General features: G+C 35.5%; 1 protein-coding gene across 1 annotated transcript in view; it reads left to right on the top strand.

Moving 5' to 3' along the window:
• Positions 1-16828, top strand: part of LOC123815635 (transmembrane protease serine 11C-like) — a 56161-nt gene that overhangs the window by 10103 nt on the left and 29230 nt on the right. The window contains exons 4-5 of the mRNA XM_045834039.1: positions 9804-9922; positions 14437-14504. Coding sequence (XP_045689995.1) covers positions 9804-9922; positions 14437-14504 — 187 coding nt within the window. The remainder of the gene's footprint in view (positions 1-9803; positions 9923-14436; positions 14505-16828) is intronic.

Here is a 16828-nt window from a genome sequence, read left to right as displayed (position 1 = left end):
GGACCTAGAGGGGTCCCAACCCAGTTAATGAAGTCAAAAAAGTAGGAGAGCAGGGCTAGTATGAAAAAGCTTGGGGAGGGAGAACTCTCAACTTTGTATCAAGTTCAAATACTGGTTATTATGCAAATCTGGGTATTTTAACTTTTAAATAGAGACAATATTTTGTGATTAATATTACCATATAACTTTTTATTACTAACAAACTTAAAAACTTGGTTTATGGTTACATCTTATAAAATATATTTGTTTGAAATACCAGTTTATATCTATCTGTGCATATGTATGTGTACCACTTTTGTTTTATTCTGTAGATAGTTTTGGTGGGCCTAGAAGGAACTACTTATGTGAGAATTGTTATGGGCTCCAACATATTTAACACCTTCCTCTTGGATTTAGTCATAGTATTACCTCTTCCCCAGACATTATAAACACTAGTGGGTTATAAACACTTCTGAAAAGAAGAACAATCCAAAATTAAGTACTTCTGCCTCAGAAGAATGAGTAAGTTTTGATAATAAGTTTTCTCAAGTCATAGTAAATCTGTAGAAGCAATAATGGAATCATTTAAGACTGTGTAAAATACTTTGATAGGGCTTCTTAAATCCTAGATTTTATTTCCTTTTTTTAAAGTCATTAAATGGTTTTTCAGCTTAAGGATACAGTATCTTGTCTGAACTAAAAAATTAAACCAGAAAGATTTTTAAATATATATATTTGTCACTAAACAAACTAAATTTCAGTCTGAGTAACTGAATTGTATACTTTTTATACAGATGCTTTGGCATCATACATAGGCAACCTTATAATGCTCCTCATCTGAATGAAATTTTCAGTATCATTTCAGATTTTCTCACTCACTATTCCAGATTCCAAACCTGAGAGCAACCAGCCATCTCCTCCCTGTAACTACGGTTTACCTTGGGACAGTAATTACTTAAACAAGACAGCTGACCAAACCAAAGCATAGAGCAAATGCTCCAGAATACCTACCTTTCTCTGCTTCACATGACTTTATATAATGGTAATATCGTATTTACTATTTAGTTAACATTTTAAAAGATACATAGATGATAGATGGATAGATAGATAGATGATAGATGAAATGGGAAAAAGAGTAAGAGTATCTGAAACTATATACAGATTCAACACAGCAAACATTCACAGGTGACTACTATGTACTTAATGACAAGTACTGGGTGTGGCACTCTAATGGGGGATAGCAGTAATGAAGGAAAGCTTCTAGTGCATCACATTAGTCCTTGCACTAAAATTGCTCCGAATCTAAAGCAGAGCCAGTATACTTTCTCTGTAAAAGACCAAATACTGTGTATTTTCCACTTGATGAGTCATTACAGTCTCTACTACAACTACTTGAGTCTACTGACATTGTGTTAAAGTAGCCAATATGTAAATAGATGAATGTAGCTGTTTTCCAATAATACTTTATTCATGGTCGCTGTAATTTTAATTTTGTATAATGTTTACATGTCACAAAATATTTGACTTTTGACTTCTTTTTCAACTTTTAAAAAATATAAAAACCATTCTTAGCTCACAGGCCACCTAAAACCAGGCTGTAGGCTTGATTTCATAGTTTACTGACCCCTGGTCTAGAGCAGTGAATCTTAACCCTGGCTGCACTTTATAATCACCCGGGAAGCTTTTTTAAAAAAAAGTATGTGTATACAAGTCCACTCTCAGAGATGCTGTCTAGAATGGAAATTGTCATTTTAAAAGCCCCACGTAGTTCTAAAGTGCAGCCAAGGTAAAGAACCACTGATCTAGAGAGAAACAGGTACATGTAAGATTCAGAGACAAATAAGTTCAGAGGTCAGTAACCCAATTCAGTATGTCACTTCAGGATGACAGAGACCCGGGTTAACTCGTGTAACTTATCCTGGTAAGATGTGCGTTTTGTTAATCCTGGTCCATAAAGAGCTGATGGGACATTTGGAGGGGACCTGACACTGTATTCTCCTTCTTCACTGATACCCCAGGGCCCTACCTGATCCCAAACAGAAATATTGGAGATAAATACTTTTTTCTAAGTTGATCTGTTACAAAGGAAATACTTTCAGTAGTTGTAGATCAGGGGTGTCAAACTCATTTTCACCGGGGGCCACATCAGCCTTGCAGTTGCCTTCAAAGGGTTGAATTACTTTTAGTACTGTATAAATATAACTACTCCTTAACTGTTAAAGAGTTGAAATTACATTCCACCCTTTGAAGGCAACCTCAAGGCTGATATGGCCCCCGGAGAAGATGAGTTTGACACCACTGCTGTAGAAACTTGCTCATGGTGGGAATTGCTCAAGGCATGCCTAAAGTGTGAATGGAGAGAAGGCCTAGGATTTGGGGAGAAGTGTGCTAAAAAGCTAATCTTGACTGTTATAATTAGAGAATTTTTTATTTTAATATTTTATTTTTATTTACTTTTTAAAATATATTTTTTTTGATTATGCTATTATAGTTGTCCCATTTCCCCCCTTCACTCCCCTCCACCCTGTACACCCTCTCCCACCCACATCACCTCCCTTTAGTTCATGTCCATGTGTCATATTTATAAGTTCTTTAGCTTCTACATTTCCCATACTATCCTTACCCTCCCCCTATCTAGTTTCAACCTATCATCTATGCTACTTATTCTCTGTACCTTTTTGCCCTTCTCTCCTCCTCCCACTCCCCTGTTGCTAACCCTCCATGTGTTCTCCATTTCTGTGGTTCTGTTCCTGTTCTAGTTGTTTGCTTAGTTTCTTTTGGTTTTGTTTTAGGTGTGGTTGTTAATCATTGTGAGTTTGCTGTCCTTTTACTATACATGTTTTTTTTTAATCTTCTTTTCTTAGATAAGTCCCTTTAACATTTCATAAAATAAGGGCTTGGTGATGATGAACTCCTTTAACCTGACCTTATGTGAGAAGCACTTTATCTGCCCTTCCATTCTAAATGAAAGCTTTGCTGGATAGAGTAATCTGGGATATAGGTCCTTGTCTTTCATGACTTGGAATACTTCTTTCCAGCCCCTTCTTGCCTGCAAGGTCTCTTTTGAGAAATCAGCTGACAGTCCCATGGGAACTCCTTTGTAGGTGACTGTCCTCTTATCTCTTGCTGCTTCTAGGATTCTCTCCTTCATTTTTACCTTGGCTAATGTAATTATGATGTGCTTTGGTGCGTTTCTTCTTGGGTCCAACTTCTTTGGGACTCTCTGAGCTTCCTGGACTTCCTGGAAGTCTATTTCCTTTGCCAGAATGGGGAAGTTTTCCTTTATTATTTGTTCAAATAACTTTTCCACTTGTTGCTCTTCCTCTTCCCCTTCTGGTACCCCTATAATTCAGATGTTGGAACATTTAAAGATGTCCTGGAGGTTCCTAAGCTTCTCCTCATTTTTTTGAATTCTTATTTCTCCATTCTTTCCTGTTTGGTTGTTTCTTTCTTCCTTCTGGTCCACTCTATTGTTTTGAGTCCCAGTTTCCTTCCCATCACTATTGGGTCCCTGTGCATTTTCCTTCATCTCTTTTATGGTAACCTGCATTTGTTCATCTAATTTGCTCTCAAAATCACCCAATTCTGTGAGCTTCCTGATCACCAGTGTTTTGAACTGTGCATCTGATAGGTTGGCTATCTCTTGGTCACTTAAAAGGATGAGCTCTGGGACATTGATTTGTTCTTCTGTTTGAGCCATCTCTCTCTCTCTCTCTCTCTCTCTCTCTCTCTTTTTTTTTTTTTTTGGTCTGGTCGCTCCTGTTATGTTGAGGAGCGGAGCCTTAGGTGTTCACCAGGGCTAGGCACCCCAGTCACCAGATTGTGACGTTGTATGTGGGGGCGGGGTTAAGAGGGAACAATGGCGGTTGCTCCATTCTCTGTGGGACCTCAGTCCCTTCTCTGGGATCCTGGGTTGCGCGCTCTGCCCTGCTCCACAATCACCGCCTCACTGGGCCTGCCAGCTGCCGCTTGCGTACTCAGGGTCCACCCGCTGTGATCTTGCATGCCCCAGATTCCTTACACCACCTCCGGATGCCTTATGTGCCCAACTCTCTGCTCTCCATGCTGCGACCCATGTCTGGCTGCTTGTCTTCACCCCTCCTACTGGTCTGGATGAATGGGTCTATTTCAACTTCTTGGCTGTCTGACTTCCATTCAGATAAATTTTCTGTCAGTTCTGGATGTTATTCTGCCTCTAAATTGTTGTTGTTCCAATCTTGGTTGTGCGTGGAAGTACGGTGTGTCCACCTTTGCCTCCATCTTGGCCGGGAGTCTGATAATATTTTAAAGTAGTTAAAAACACACTTGTTAAGCAGAATTACCAGAGGTACAGATATAAATGTTTACTTGTTCTAAAACCATGGCACATTAGAACAAAAAGAGGGCACAACCCCTAACCCAGGACATGACATATACCTGAGAACCTTCCATGTCGTCCTCTTCTCTCTCTTCTCTGGATTTTTTCTTCAGATAAGGTTATATGGAGAAATTGCATCTGGATCGTGAGAATATGCCTTTAACGGCTTTGGCACAGACTCTCCACCTGCTACTGCAACAGCCACAGGCAGAAGGGCCTGGAAATGCAAGAAAGTTCACCATTCCCTGCCCTTTGTCACAAGAGAGATTCAGGAAAAATAAGCTTCTACATGGAGACCAAACTTTTGAGTTTCTCTATACCTGTCTCCTCACAGATGCCAAAAAATTCTGCTGCAGCATGGTAATGTGGCTTCACTGGCTTGGACCTAGCAAACCCACGCAGAGTAGATCCTGTTACCTCCCTCTGGATCAAAATCTGAACTCAGTTCTCATAAATTTACTCAGGAATCATCATACTGAACTCTGGCCTCACCTTAGAATCACCTGGAGCATTTGATTAAAATAACATTGATGTTCTGACCCAGACCAATAGACAGACTCTGTGGGAGAGGGCACAGATGATGAAAGCTCTTAAAACTCCACATGTGATCCTAATCTGGAAGCCTTGGCTGAGAGCCATTTATCAAAATAAGTCTTTCTTCTTATACTGTAGTATGCATAAATATCACTTTGATGGATGTTAACTAGATTTACTGTGGTGATCGCTTTACAATATATACATATACCAAACCATTATGTTGTATACCTGAAAGTAATATAATGTTGTATACCTGAAACTAATATAATGTTGTATGTCAATTATATATCAATATTTAAAAATCACTTGGAAATCAAAAAAATATTAAAATACAAAGAGGAGAATTAGTCAGGATCTAGTCCTCCCTGGAGTTATAACCTTAGCCCAGAATGTGACCTGGATTTGAAAATATGACTTTTCCAGAAAGAAAATTTAAAAAAATGAAAATAACACTTAAAAGAGATCCTAGGTCATAAGTATTTTTCTCTGCTCAGAATCTAAGTTTTATTTGAAGAGGAGGAGTGTATTGTAGCCTTGCAAGGCCAAGAAGGTTCACTCTGGATTCGGGCAGACAGAAGAAAATGCATGAAGCCCTGGAAATGGGTCCACATTGCTGCAAGCCGTGTGTTGCACTGGTAAGGAGTACCAACTCCCTCATGTACTAAGTGCACAAAAGTTGGCCAGGTGCCAAGATATTCTATAACAAAGTGTGATGCTGTGCATGTGGGCCCACTCAAGGTTATGGGAATACTGCTTATCAGGCCCAGTGAGGGGGCCTGACTGACTCCATTTCCCCTACAAAAAGATAATCCTTTATTATGATAGTCTTCTAGTTCCTCCAAAAGCAGCAGCACCTTTCACTCCCACGTTTACCACTATACCTGCTGATTAAGGGCTCAGTGCTCTAAGGATAACAGCTAGAAATTGACTTTCCTCTTCAGTGTTTAAAATTTATTTAGTAGTCCAACAAGTTACTATAACCTAATACTGCTTCAATACTCTAGATTTTCAAGCTTGATATTCTAATAGAAATATAAGACAGCATATAATACATGCATAAAAATATGTAACAAGAAAATGTTCCTTGAAAATTTTCTTTTCCCAGCTTCACTGAGATATCATCGACATACAACATTATGTAAGTTGAATACATATGAGCTCATTTGATACCTTTTATATTACAAAATGATTACCACCATATAACTCTATATTATTTCAGATGTTTCCTTGTTAATGTATAAAAATACAACTGCTTTCTGTTTGTTGATTTTTTATCCTGCAACTTTACTGAACTCAATTAGTCTTAAGGTTTTTGTAGAGTCTATAGGATTTTCTGTCATAAGATTATATAATCCATTTTATTTCTTCTTTCCAATTTGGATGCCTTTTATTTCTTTCTCTTTCCTGATTGTTCAGACTAGGTACCATGTTAAATATAAGTTGTGAAATAGGCATTCGTGTCTTAATCCTGACCTTAGAGAAAAAGCTCCCAACCTTTCACCACTGATGATGTTAGCTATAGGTTTGTTATATGTGGCCTTAGGTATGTTGAAGTGTGTTCTTTCTAGACCCAATAGGGTTTAGCATTTTTACAATGTGAAAGAATGTATTTTGTCAAATGTTTTTTTCTATATCTATTGAGATGATCATATGATTTTTTTTATTCTATTAATTTGGTATACCACACTTACTGAATGATATATCACATCTATTGACTTGTATGTATTGAACCAACCTTACATTCTGGGAATAAATTCAACTTGATCAATGTGTATAATCCCTTTAATGTATTGTTAAATTCAGTTTGCTAGTATTTTGTGGAGGATTTTTGTACCTATATTCATAAGGAATATTTGTAGTTTTCTTGTAGTTTCTTTATCTGGCTTTAGTATTAGGATAATGCTGGCCTTATAAAATGAGTTTGGAAGTGTTCCCTCCTCTTCTGTTTTTAGATAGTTTTGAGATGGATTGACATTAAATCTTCTTTAAACACTTTGTAGAATTCACCAGTGAACCCATGTGGTCCTTGGCTTTTCTGTGTTGTGAGGTTTTTGATTACTAATTCAATCTTCTTATGCATCATTGGTCTGTTCAGATTTTCTACTTATTCATGATTAAGTCTTTGAAAGTTGTATGTTTCTCAGAATTTATCCATTTTTTCTTTGTTACTGTTTTTTAGCTTAAAGTCTATTTTGTTTATGAATAGCTAACCCAGCCAGGGTATTATTGTTTTTGTCATCTTTGACAATTTAATACAAAAAAATAATGCTGTATTATTTTACTTTCCACTTTTTTATTTTTTTAAAGATCTCATTTATTTATTTTTAGAGAGGGAAGGGAGGGAGAGAGAGAGAGAGAAAAACATCAATGTGCAGTTGCTGGGGGTTATGGCCTGCAACCCAGGCATGTACCCTGGCTGGGAATCGAACCTGCAATACTTTGGTTCGCAGCCCACGCTCAATCCACTGAGCTATGCCAGCCAGGCCACTTTTTACATTATTTGTAAATGTGCAGGAGAGAATTTCTTCAAATAATTTTCTCAGACATGAAGAATTTTCTCAGAATATTACAAAATGCTTTTATTCTTCCATCTTTTTCTATCTTCTGTCCCTTTTCTTTCTTTCTCCTCCTTACCCTCTCCTTGCTCCTCCCCTCCTCCTCTCCTTTCTCTCTCCCTCTGTCTCTCCTGCACCTAGTCTATGAAGTAGAGGGGTATAATGGGACCTGAGAAAAGTTACCAAAAACTTTAATTTCTACTATATTTGATGTATTAAAATAGTACAGTACAAATAGCCAAAGCAATCCAGAAAAACAAAGAACAAAGCCAGAGTTTTCACACTTCCTGACTTCAAATTATACTATAAATTAATGATAATCAAGACAGCATGATTTGGTGGAAAAACAGACACACGGACCATGAGAACTGAGAACTGAGAACTAAGAAGTAAACCCACATATATATGGGCAAACAATTTTTGACAGAGGAGCCAAGAAAATACAATGGAGAAAAGAAAGCCTCTTCAATATGGTGCTGGGAAAACCAGAAAGCCACATGAAGAAGAATGAAACTAGACTGCTGTTTGTCCCCATACATAAAAATTAATTCAAAATGGATGAAAGACCTATATAAGACCTGAAACAATAAGCCACATACAAGAAAACATAGGTACTAAACTTATGGACCTTGGTTGTAGGAAACATTTTATGAATTTGACCCCAAAGGAAAGAGAACTAAAGGCAAAAATAAGTGAATGGGACTGTATGAAACTAAAAAGCTCCTGCACAGCAAAAGGAATCATCCACAAAACAAAAAGGCAACCAGCCAAATGGGAGAAGATATTAGCAAACAACAGCTCCAACAAGGGTTTAATATCCAAAATATATAAAGAACTCATACAAGTCAACACCAAACAAACAAATGCTCCAATTAAAAAATGGGCAGAGGATTTGAACAAACATTTTTCCCAAGAAGAATTACAAATGGCCAACAGATATATGAAAAGATGCTCAACTGCATTAGCTATTAGGAAAATGCAAATCAAAACTACAGTGAGATACCACCTCAGACTTGATAGAAAGGCTATCATCAACAAGACAAGTAATAACAAGTGTTGGAGAGGTTGTAGAGAAAAGGCAACGCTTATTCACTGCTGGTGGGAATGCAAACTGGTATAGCCACTATGAAAAACAGTATGGAGGTTCCTCAAAAAATTAAGAATACAGTTACCATTTGACCCAGCAACCCCTCTTCTGGGTATCTACCTGAAAAATTTGAAAACACTTATTCTCAAAGAATATGCACTCCTATGTTCATTGCAACGATGTTCATGGTGGCCAAGACTTGGAAACAACTTAAGTGTCCTTTGGTAGATAAGTTGAAGAAAGAAGATATATTACATATATACAATGGAATACTACTCAGCCATAAGAAAAGATGAAATACTATTATTTATAACAGCATAAAGGGACCTTGAGAATATCATGCTAAGTGAAATAAATCAACCAGAAAAAGTTAAGAACCTATGTGATTTCACTCATATGTGGGATATAAAACTGAAAGCAACAAATGAACAAACAAGAAAAACAAATAAAAACTCATAAACACAGACAGCAGTATGGTGGTTGCCAGAGGGATGGGGGTGGGGGTAATTAAGAGTAAAGGGGATAAAATATATGGTGCTAGAAGATGATTTGACTCTGGATGGTGAGTACACAATGCAGACTTCACAATGCAGACAATGCATAGTACGCTATGATGACTATGCATCATAGAAATATACACTTGAAACCTATATAATCTTACTAACCAATTTCACCCTAATAAATTTAGTAAAAAGAAAAAATTCCTCTATCATTTTGCAATAAATTTTTTACAACAGCTTTTTAAAAAATAAATAAAATAATACAGTCCAGCCTACCTTCAACTTTATCCTTTGCTTTACTTTCTGAATGCTGTAGATTTGATTTCTTTGTTCTGTTTACTTAATTTGCAGTACTTACAAATCATACCTTATTTTACTTTTTTCTGTATACATTTTCATTTCCTACATACTTCACAAATAATTAAATCTGTGACTCCCCTGATTTTCCTAAGTGTTATCTGTGATGATCACAAAAATTAAGATAATAATTTATATTTTAATATAATTTTATCTCATAATAACTAATCTGTCTCCAGATTTCCCAAACTTGAAAGCTAGCACATTGAAATATTATATTAAAAATTCTGATGACATTCTTGGGTGAAGTTATAATTTAATAAACTTTCCTCTGTCAAAGTTATTTAAACAGAGAATAGAAATCAAGTTTGCTTAAATGCTAAAAACCTGAAATTTTATCAGAGTATTGTATTTCACATGATTTTCTTAAAAATAAAAGTAGTTACACAATGACCAAAGTAAGAACTATTTTTTTTCTTTTCTCTCCTCAGGGAAGACGCATTTCTATTATCACATCAGCTTTAAAGTCAATAACATTGACTATGACAAAAAGTTTGAAAAACCATACTCACAAGAATATATGGACCTAAATAAAAAGACAGTGTCTTTGGTAAGTTAAAATGTTTTCCTATGAATTGTCTTTTTAAACACTATTCTCCTTAGAAGTGCCAGAATCCTAGCAATCACTGTCCAAGTTAGAATTTAATAACTTGTAAATTCACACTATTTCTAAATTAGGATACTCAACCCTTTCAGAAAGTCAGTTTCTGTCTTGATTCAAATGTTTTCCACACCCATAAAAAAAAGTGTATTCAGTTTCCTGGAGGGTTATTTTTCCCCTACTTTTAAGTTTTAATATACATGGAAATAGTTTTAGTAAAAAGTAGGGGCCCAAATTTATTTTATTTTAGGTATAGATAGCCAATTGAGGTGGCAGTACTTATTAAACAATCCGGCCTATCCCAATGATTTAAAATGCTATCCTTGTTACATCCTAAATCCTCATATATTCTAGGATCTATGTTTTGGATTCTATTGTATACTGGGTTCCACATTAATTGTATAGTATTTCTTTCCCATACCTTCATTTTGAAGTCTTTCATTCCTTTATTTACAAGTATGATACTTTTAAATAATGGATAAGTAAGTTTTTTTATTTGTTTAATGCAACTTGATAGAGTCTTTCATGAAAACAAATTAGTATATTTGCTTTAATTATAACAAGTATTAACTTGATTTTATTTCTCTGGTTTGCTTTAAGTAAGTTTTTGTGTTTTCTTTTTCTTATTATTGCTGATTTAAATTGTTTTCCGTTCTATTTTTTTCCTCTTGAAAATTTCAGTACACTTCATTAACATTTAACTCATTTATCCTGGAACTCAAAATTACATAAATATTTTCCTGCTATTATTTCAAAAGCTATTAGTCCCAATGAAATGTTATTTTTCTTACCTAACCCTCAATCCAAAAAAAGGGGGCCTTTAACATACTTTCTGTCTTCTCCTCCCTTTTCTACTCCCCTCTCCTCATAAGACCTTTTAACACTTTTATTTCCCCTCCCTTCTCTACCCCCTTTTTTTCTTCCTAATAACTATGTTTTGCTGAGATAGTACTTCAAGTTCTAAACTATTACTAGGATATTTCTTAAAGTATGTTGCTTTCACATTAAGCATTGAAATTGTACATTCATTATATTAAAAACATATACACACATCCCAAGTTTTACTGCTCTCCATATGCTCCCCCTCTTCTTAATCTTCTCCTCTACTTCAATCTCAATTCAGATTTATGAGGCCTGTCCAGGAAGTATCCATCCATGTAATATGAAAAATAGAGACACTTATTGAAGAAGATGCAAGAAACATTGTACATAGGACAATGACACCTTAGTCCCCTTCAAAGGAGGCACCTTGGTACCTCACAGCATTCTCCCGACTACAGCACAATGTTTGTTCTGCTCTGGTAGTAGAAGCTGTAGAACAAATTTTACCATGACAGGTTTTATGCCAAGATCCCGCATAAAAATCTCAGGCACAGTAGTTTTTGGAATCCCCAGATCAGTTTCTAGTTCTCAGACTGTTAGTCCCAGATCTTGGTTGATTGCAGCCCAGACACGTTAAACATTCTGAGGTGTTCTGCTTGTGGCAGGCCTTCCAGAACATGTATCCCTTTTAACAGATTCTTGACCATCTTTGAAGCATTTGTGCCACATTTTTATTTGTACTGCACTTATTACATCATTCCCAAAAGCCTTCTGAATCATCCAAATAGTTTCTATGGAGGAATGTTCAAGCTTAATGCAAAATGTGATGCACATTTGTTGCTCTAGTCGTTCAGTTGTTTTGAATGTGATGGCCACACAGTACATATGCTGACTCAGCAGCATCGACAGCCCACACTGACTGATACAGTGAAATTGTCATTGTTCACACATATGCATTTGAGTCCACTCTCCTTGGCTGCCAGATTACATTGATGTCACCCAAACTGTTATATTAACAGTGGCTGGACTTTTTCAGGACAGACCTCATATACCTTACTTGACTAGTGTCTATACTCATGTGTTTTTCTCATTTGTGATATGTGAATGATGTATTACTAAATCCTTGCATATCCACAAAATATCTCTTTTCCTCTGACTTATAATTAAATCTTGACTGGGAATAGGATGGTTGAGTCGTAAATTTCTTATCTCAGAGTATGAGGATATTATTTCACCAGCTTCCAACTTCAAATGTTACAAATGAAATTTATTTTTTTATAAATATATTTTTTGTATATAGAAGTTTGTAGAAATTTTTCTTTGTATCTGAAGTTCAAGAATATTACCCAGATATATCAGACATGTCTGAAAGTCAGTATACCCCTTTGAATCTATAGGTTTTCATCTTTATTTGTCAGAACCTCTATTTATCATTATTATATGTCATCCATCTCTTTTTTTACATTCCTATTATTTATAGCCACATCAGAAATCATGCTCTACATGTTTTGTTTTTCACTCATTATTTTCTTTTTTAAATTTTACTAATTTGTGGTTATTTACTTGGCCTTTTAGACCACAAATTTGGATCTCAAGAATAATAATCATCTTTTTAAATTGATTAATAAATTTTTAACTTGAAAATTGTATTTACTTAATACCACATAGTCTTCTTCTTCTTTTTTTTCTCCACCTGAGTGCTCTCATGTGTGCTTTTTTCCATTGTTTAAGTTGCTATGTGTTTCCTCCTGTTCTGTTTTGATAAGCACCTAATCTGTTGTACTCCTTTCTCTGGCTGCTGGTCTCCTTTATTGTCATTTTCTCCTGGTGGTATATTGGGGCCACTGTTTTGTTGGCTATAAGCTGGGAGGTAAGATGTTCTTAAATCTGATAGGCTGAAGGTTGGGCAGCAGTCATTCTCCTTACCAAGCTTCCAAGGTGGAAGTCTTCCAGCTCCCCATTTTCTGCCCACCATACTAGTTTAGCCTCAGGAGTGAGGAGTCTTTGACCCCCTTTGCAGTTCCTTCTTGGCCATATTGGCACTTAGAAACCCACTCACATGGTCCAGTGTCAACTTGATCCCCGGGCATCCACAAACCTCTGTTGGCCAAGGTCTCCCGAGGGCCTGTTGTGATTCCATCTTTGTACAGGGCTCTCAGGTCATTCTCTAGGTTCTTCCTGACCAATGGAAGAGAAAGTTCCTCGTCCCTGCTTCCAAGACTTCCATTAAATCCAAACCCATTCAACTCCAGGAGAGGCAGATATATTGGAACTGGGAATGAAAGAGAAATATAGCACAGTTTAACTATTATCTAGTTAGAATTGTTCCATTCACTGTATTTAAGAATAACATCCAGACCCTTATCATGGCCAACAAAGTTCTTTTTGTTCTCAAAGTTCTCAACAAAGTACCTACATGAACAACCTCAACTTATACACTCTCTCCCTTGCTCACTTTACTTGAGTTACAACACTTTGTTTCTATCCCTCAGTTATACCAGTTTCATTCTTATCTGAGGCCTGCTGTTCCTCCCATCTAGAATACTCCTCTCCTGTTTTCCTCACTCAGGTCTCACTCAGATGTCACTTTTCAGAGGCCTGATTTGATCATTCAAATTCTGTCCCCTGAATGACTATATTACTTTATCTTACATTTTTATATCACCAAACACTATCTCAGATTATCATATTTACCTATTTATTCTTTGATCTGCTTATCATGTTTCCTGTTTTGAATCTCTAAAAAAGAATGGATCTATCTAATTAGTTCATAGTTTTATTTCAATAAACATTTATTGAATCAATGAATACATTCCAATCGCTTTGGAGCAGGAGGAAAAATAAAGATTAAATCTTTACAATTCCAATATAAGTCAGTTTTTGCCAAAGTAAAAGTCCCAGGCATTGCAATTTGATGTCTGGTGCTCTGTGATGGTCCCACAGCGGGAACTCACCCATTAGGCTGAGATCAAGAGCAGTTGAGAAAATGATTTTTTAATAAAATTTCCTTGAGAAACACCTACATATCCCACTTTGAACCTGTCAGCAGCATATAATTACAATAGAAGTCAAAATAGCTTGCAGTCCAGACATGAAAGGAGGATGCTACAGTAAAGAAAAAAATCCTTTTGGGAACATTTCTGTCAAGTTTTATATCACCAATGTTCAATAAAAGGCTGAACATGGAAGAGAAAGTCTATTAGTTGGTCTTTTGAATCTACTTCTTCAAAATGAATATTCTGATATATATGCTGCTTTTATAAACAAATATTTTTATCTCACTGTGCCACACAATTTTTTTTATTTAAAAACACTTGTAAATGAACTGAGTCAGTATAAAGGTAATTTTCAAAAAGGCACATACTTAACACATCACGTCTTTTTCCTAAATGAGTCATGATCTGGGGAAATTTTAATACTATGTATTTGATGATATTAAGGAATTATTTAATTCCTGGGATGTAAGTAGTAATAAAATGAAACCGGATTGACCATTTCATGATACCTGGTAAACTAAATGATGAGTACAAGGGTTTGTTACACTATTCTTTCTGCTTTCATGTATGTTTCAAGTTCTCCACTATGAAAACTTAAAATAAAAAAATAAAAATGTAATCATCATGCATTTTACTTTTTAACAGATAAATGAAACATTTCATGGATCCAAACTGAGAAGACACTATGTCAAATCTCATGTTGTCCAAGTAAGGTATATAAAATATCCTGAGAGGCACAGAGAAGAAACTTCTGTCCTTCACTTTCATATATCACACTCAACATAATATCTTTGCTTGGTATACGATTGAAAGGTTGAAAGAAATTTCAATTTGGGGCTTCAAAACCACTAGCATTAAATGTGGGAAAAAAAAAGATGTTCAAGGTGTATTGAGAAATTATTAAACCAGAATCAAGAAATTCAGTTGATTGTGAGTTTCACATAAAAGTTAAATGCCTTTATTTTTTATTTTAAAGCACAAAGTAAAGAAAAGCAAATCTAAAATCAGGAGATGAGGTAAGAAAGAATCAGGAGATGAATAAAGAAAGAATAAGTAACATAAGAGAGTCACGTACAGAATGTCTGATCCAGGAGTGGCCAACTGGTAGCCAATGGGCCAAATCTAGCTTAGAGTGTGGATTAAATGTAAAAGTTAGGATATTTCATATAAAAAAAGGACTTTCAGAATGCTAAAAATTCAAAAGATGTGACAACACGGAGCCCCCATTCCCACATGGTACCAATGCACTGAAATCGGGGCTTTGCAGTTTGCAGCAGCAGTCCCAAATATCTCTGCAAGGTGCGCATGTGACTTTTACATGACCTTTCTGCCCCTCTAAAACTCCAGTTCTCCATCTATTTTATGGCAGTGAAGATGTTTATCCAAACACTTAACCTGCAATAGATAGGAAAAATAATTATTATAAGCATACATAGAAATGTTAATATGCTTTGGAATCTACCTCTCCTTAAAAATAGAACTTGTGCTATTTAGCTTTCTATGTTTATTTTTAAATAATTCATATTCTTAACTTTTTATATATTAATCCATTTAACTTGATGGCAACCCTGTGTGTTTTTATATATTAGTTTCCCATTCTACAAATGAGGAAACTGAAGCAAAGGTAGGTTAGGTCACTTGCCAAGGTCACACATTTAATAAATAATAAAGCTGTAGTTTGAACCCAAGTAGTCATATCTAGCTTATTTCATCAACTTGTCACTCATGCTCCACTACAATCCATTCCCCACACAGCACTTAAAGTGAAAGAGCTGATTATTTTCCTACCTAATATTATCTGACCATTTCCCACTTGTTCCAGACTCCTTATATAGTCTACATAGCCCTACCTGACCTGGCTGTCCCTCTCTGACCTCATGTCATACTCTTGTCCTCACTCATGACTTTATATCCAGACTTACTCACTATTATTTTTCCAATAAACATGAGAAATTGCATCACTGGCTCTTCCCAAAGAAAACTAAACTCATGTTTTCATGACAGGAGGTGGTTTTACAACTTGGAGTAAGGTGCCCATCAAAGTTAACCTTTCACCTTTGCACAGAAACTGAGAGAGGTAGAGGGGCTATGACCTTTGATGGTTTCATGTCAAAGAGATGGTTTTTAGGTCCTTGAGAGAGACATTTCTGGGGTTAAAATACAAGAGCCTTTTAAAAATTTTACATATAATTTAAAGGGGGAGAGGAAGAATTTATAATGACAAATTTTCTAAAGCAAATAATTTTTAAAAAGGGATTCAGGGGGCTAGAGTCAGGAAGAAACTTGTCAAATATTTAATAAAGCTGGGGAGAATGTTAAGGCTATCTTGGTTGAGGTTTTTAAACTTGATGTTCCTTCTTTCTGGAACATTCCTCCTTCAGATGTTAGCATGACTCACTACTTGTCATGCAGCTCTTACTTCAGACAGGTTTTCTATAATGTTCTTACCACCACTCCTCAAATCATTGCTCTATTTTCTTCATAGAATTTGCTGGAAGATTATTTTACTTCTTTGTTTTCTTGTTTATGTCTCTCCTACTAGAATGATAGCAAGGACCTTGTGGTCTTATATGAGCTGATACAGCTCCAGTACCTAGAACTATGAATTGAAAGTTCAGGAATATAAAGGAAAATAAGCATTCATCATATAAAACTAAAAAGTATTTTATGAGTCAAGAGAAGATAAAATTAACTTTTAATTCACATTTTCAGTAAAAAAGAGGATCATATTACCCTAATAATGCCAAATTAAGAATCCATATGTCTATATTTAGTTTAGTTTTATAGTTATTTGACATAGGATAAAAAGTCAAAGTGAAATCCGTGGTTTAAAAAAAATGTTTAAACAAAATGATATATGTCTTTGTCTGTTGCACAAAAAGTAAAGAGTTTGTCCCTACAGGTCAGACAAAAGAAAATTAGCATTGTACCTTCATAAAATCATTAGAGGTGAGAATGCTTAATAAATTTGTAGAAGATAACTAAATGCTTAATATTATATAAAGGAAATAAAAATAATTCACACATAGCACTCAAA

This window comes from Phyllostomus hastatus, unplaced genomic scaffold, assembly GCF_019186645.2.
Source record: "Phyllostomus hastatus isolate PE091 unplaced genomic scaffold, TTU_PhHast_1.1 phas_contig_196, whole genome shotgun sequence".
In the NCBI taxonomy this organism is placed as follows: Eukaryota; Metazoa; Chordata; class Mammalia; order Chiroptera; family Phyllostomidae; genus Phyllostomus; species Phyllostomus hastatus.
The sequence above is the reverse complement of the archived record's forward strand: the minus strand, read 5'-3'. Positions and strand labels throughout refer to the sequence as shown.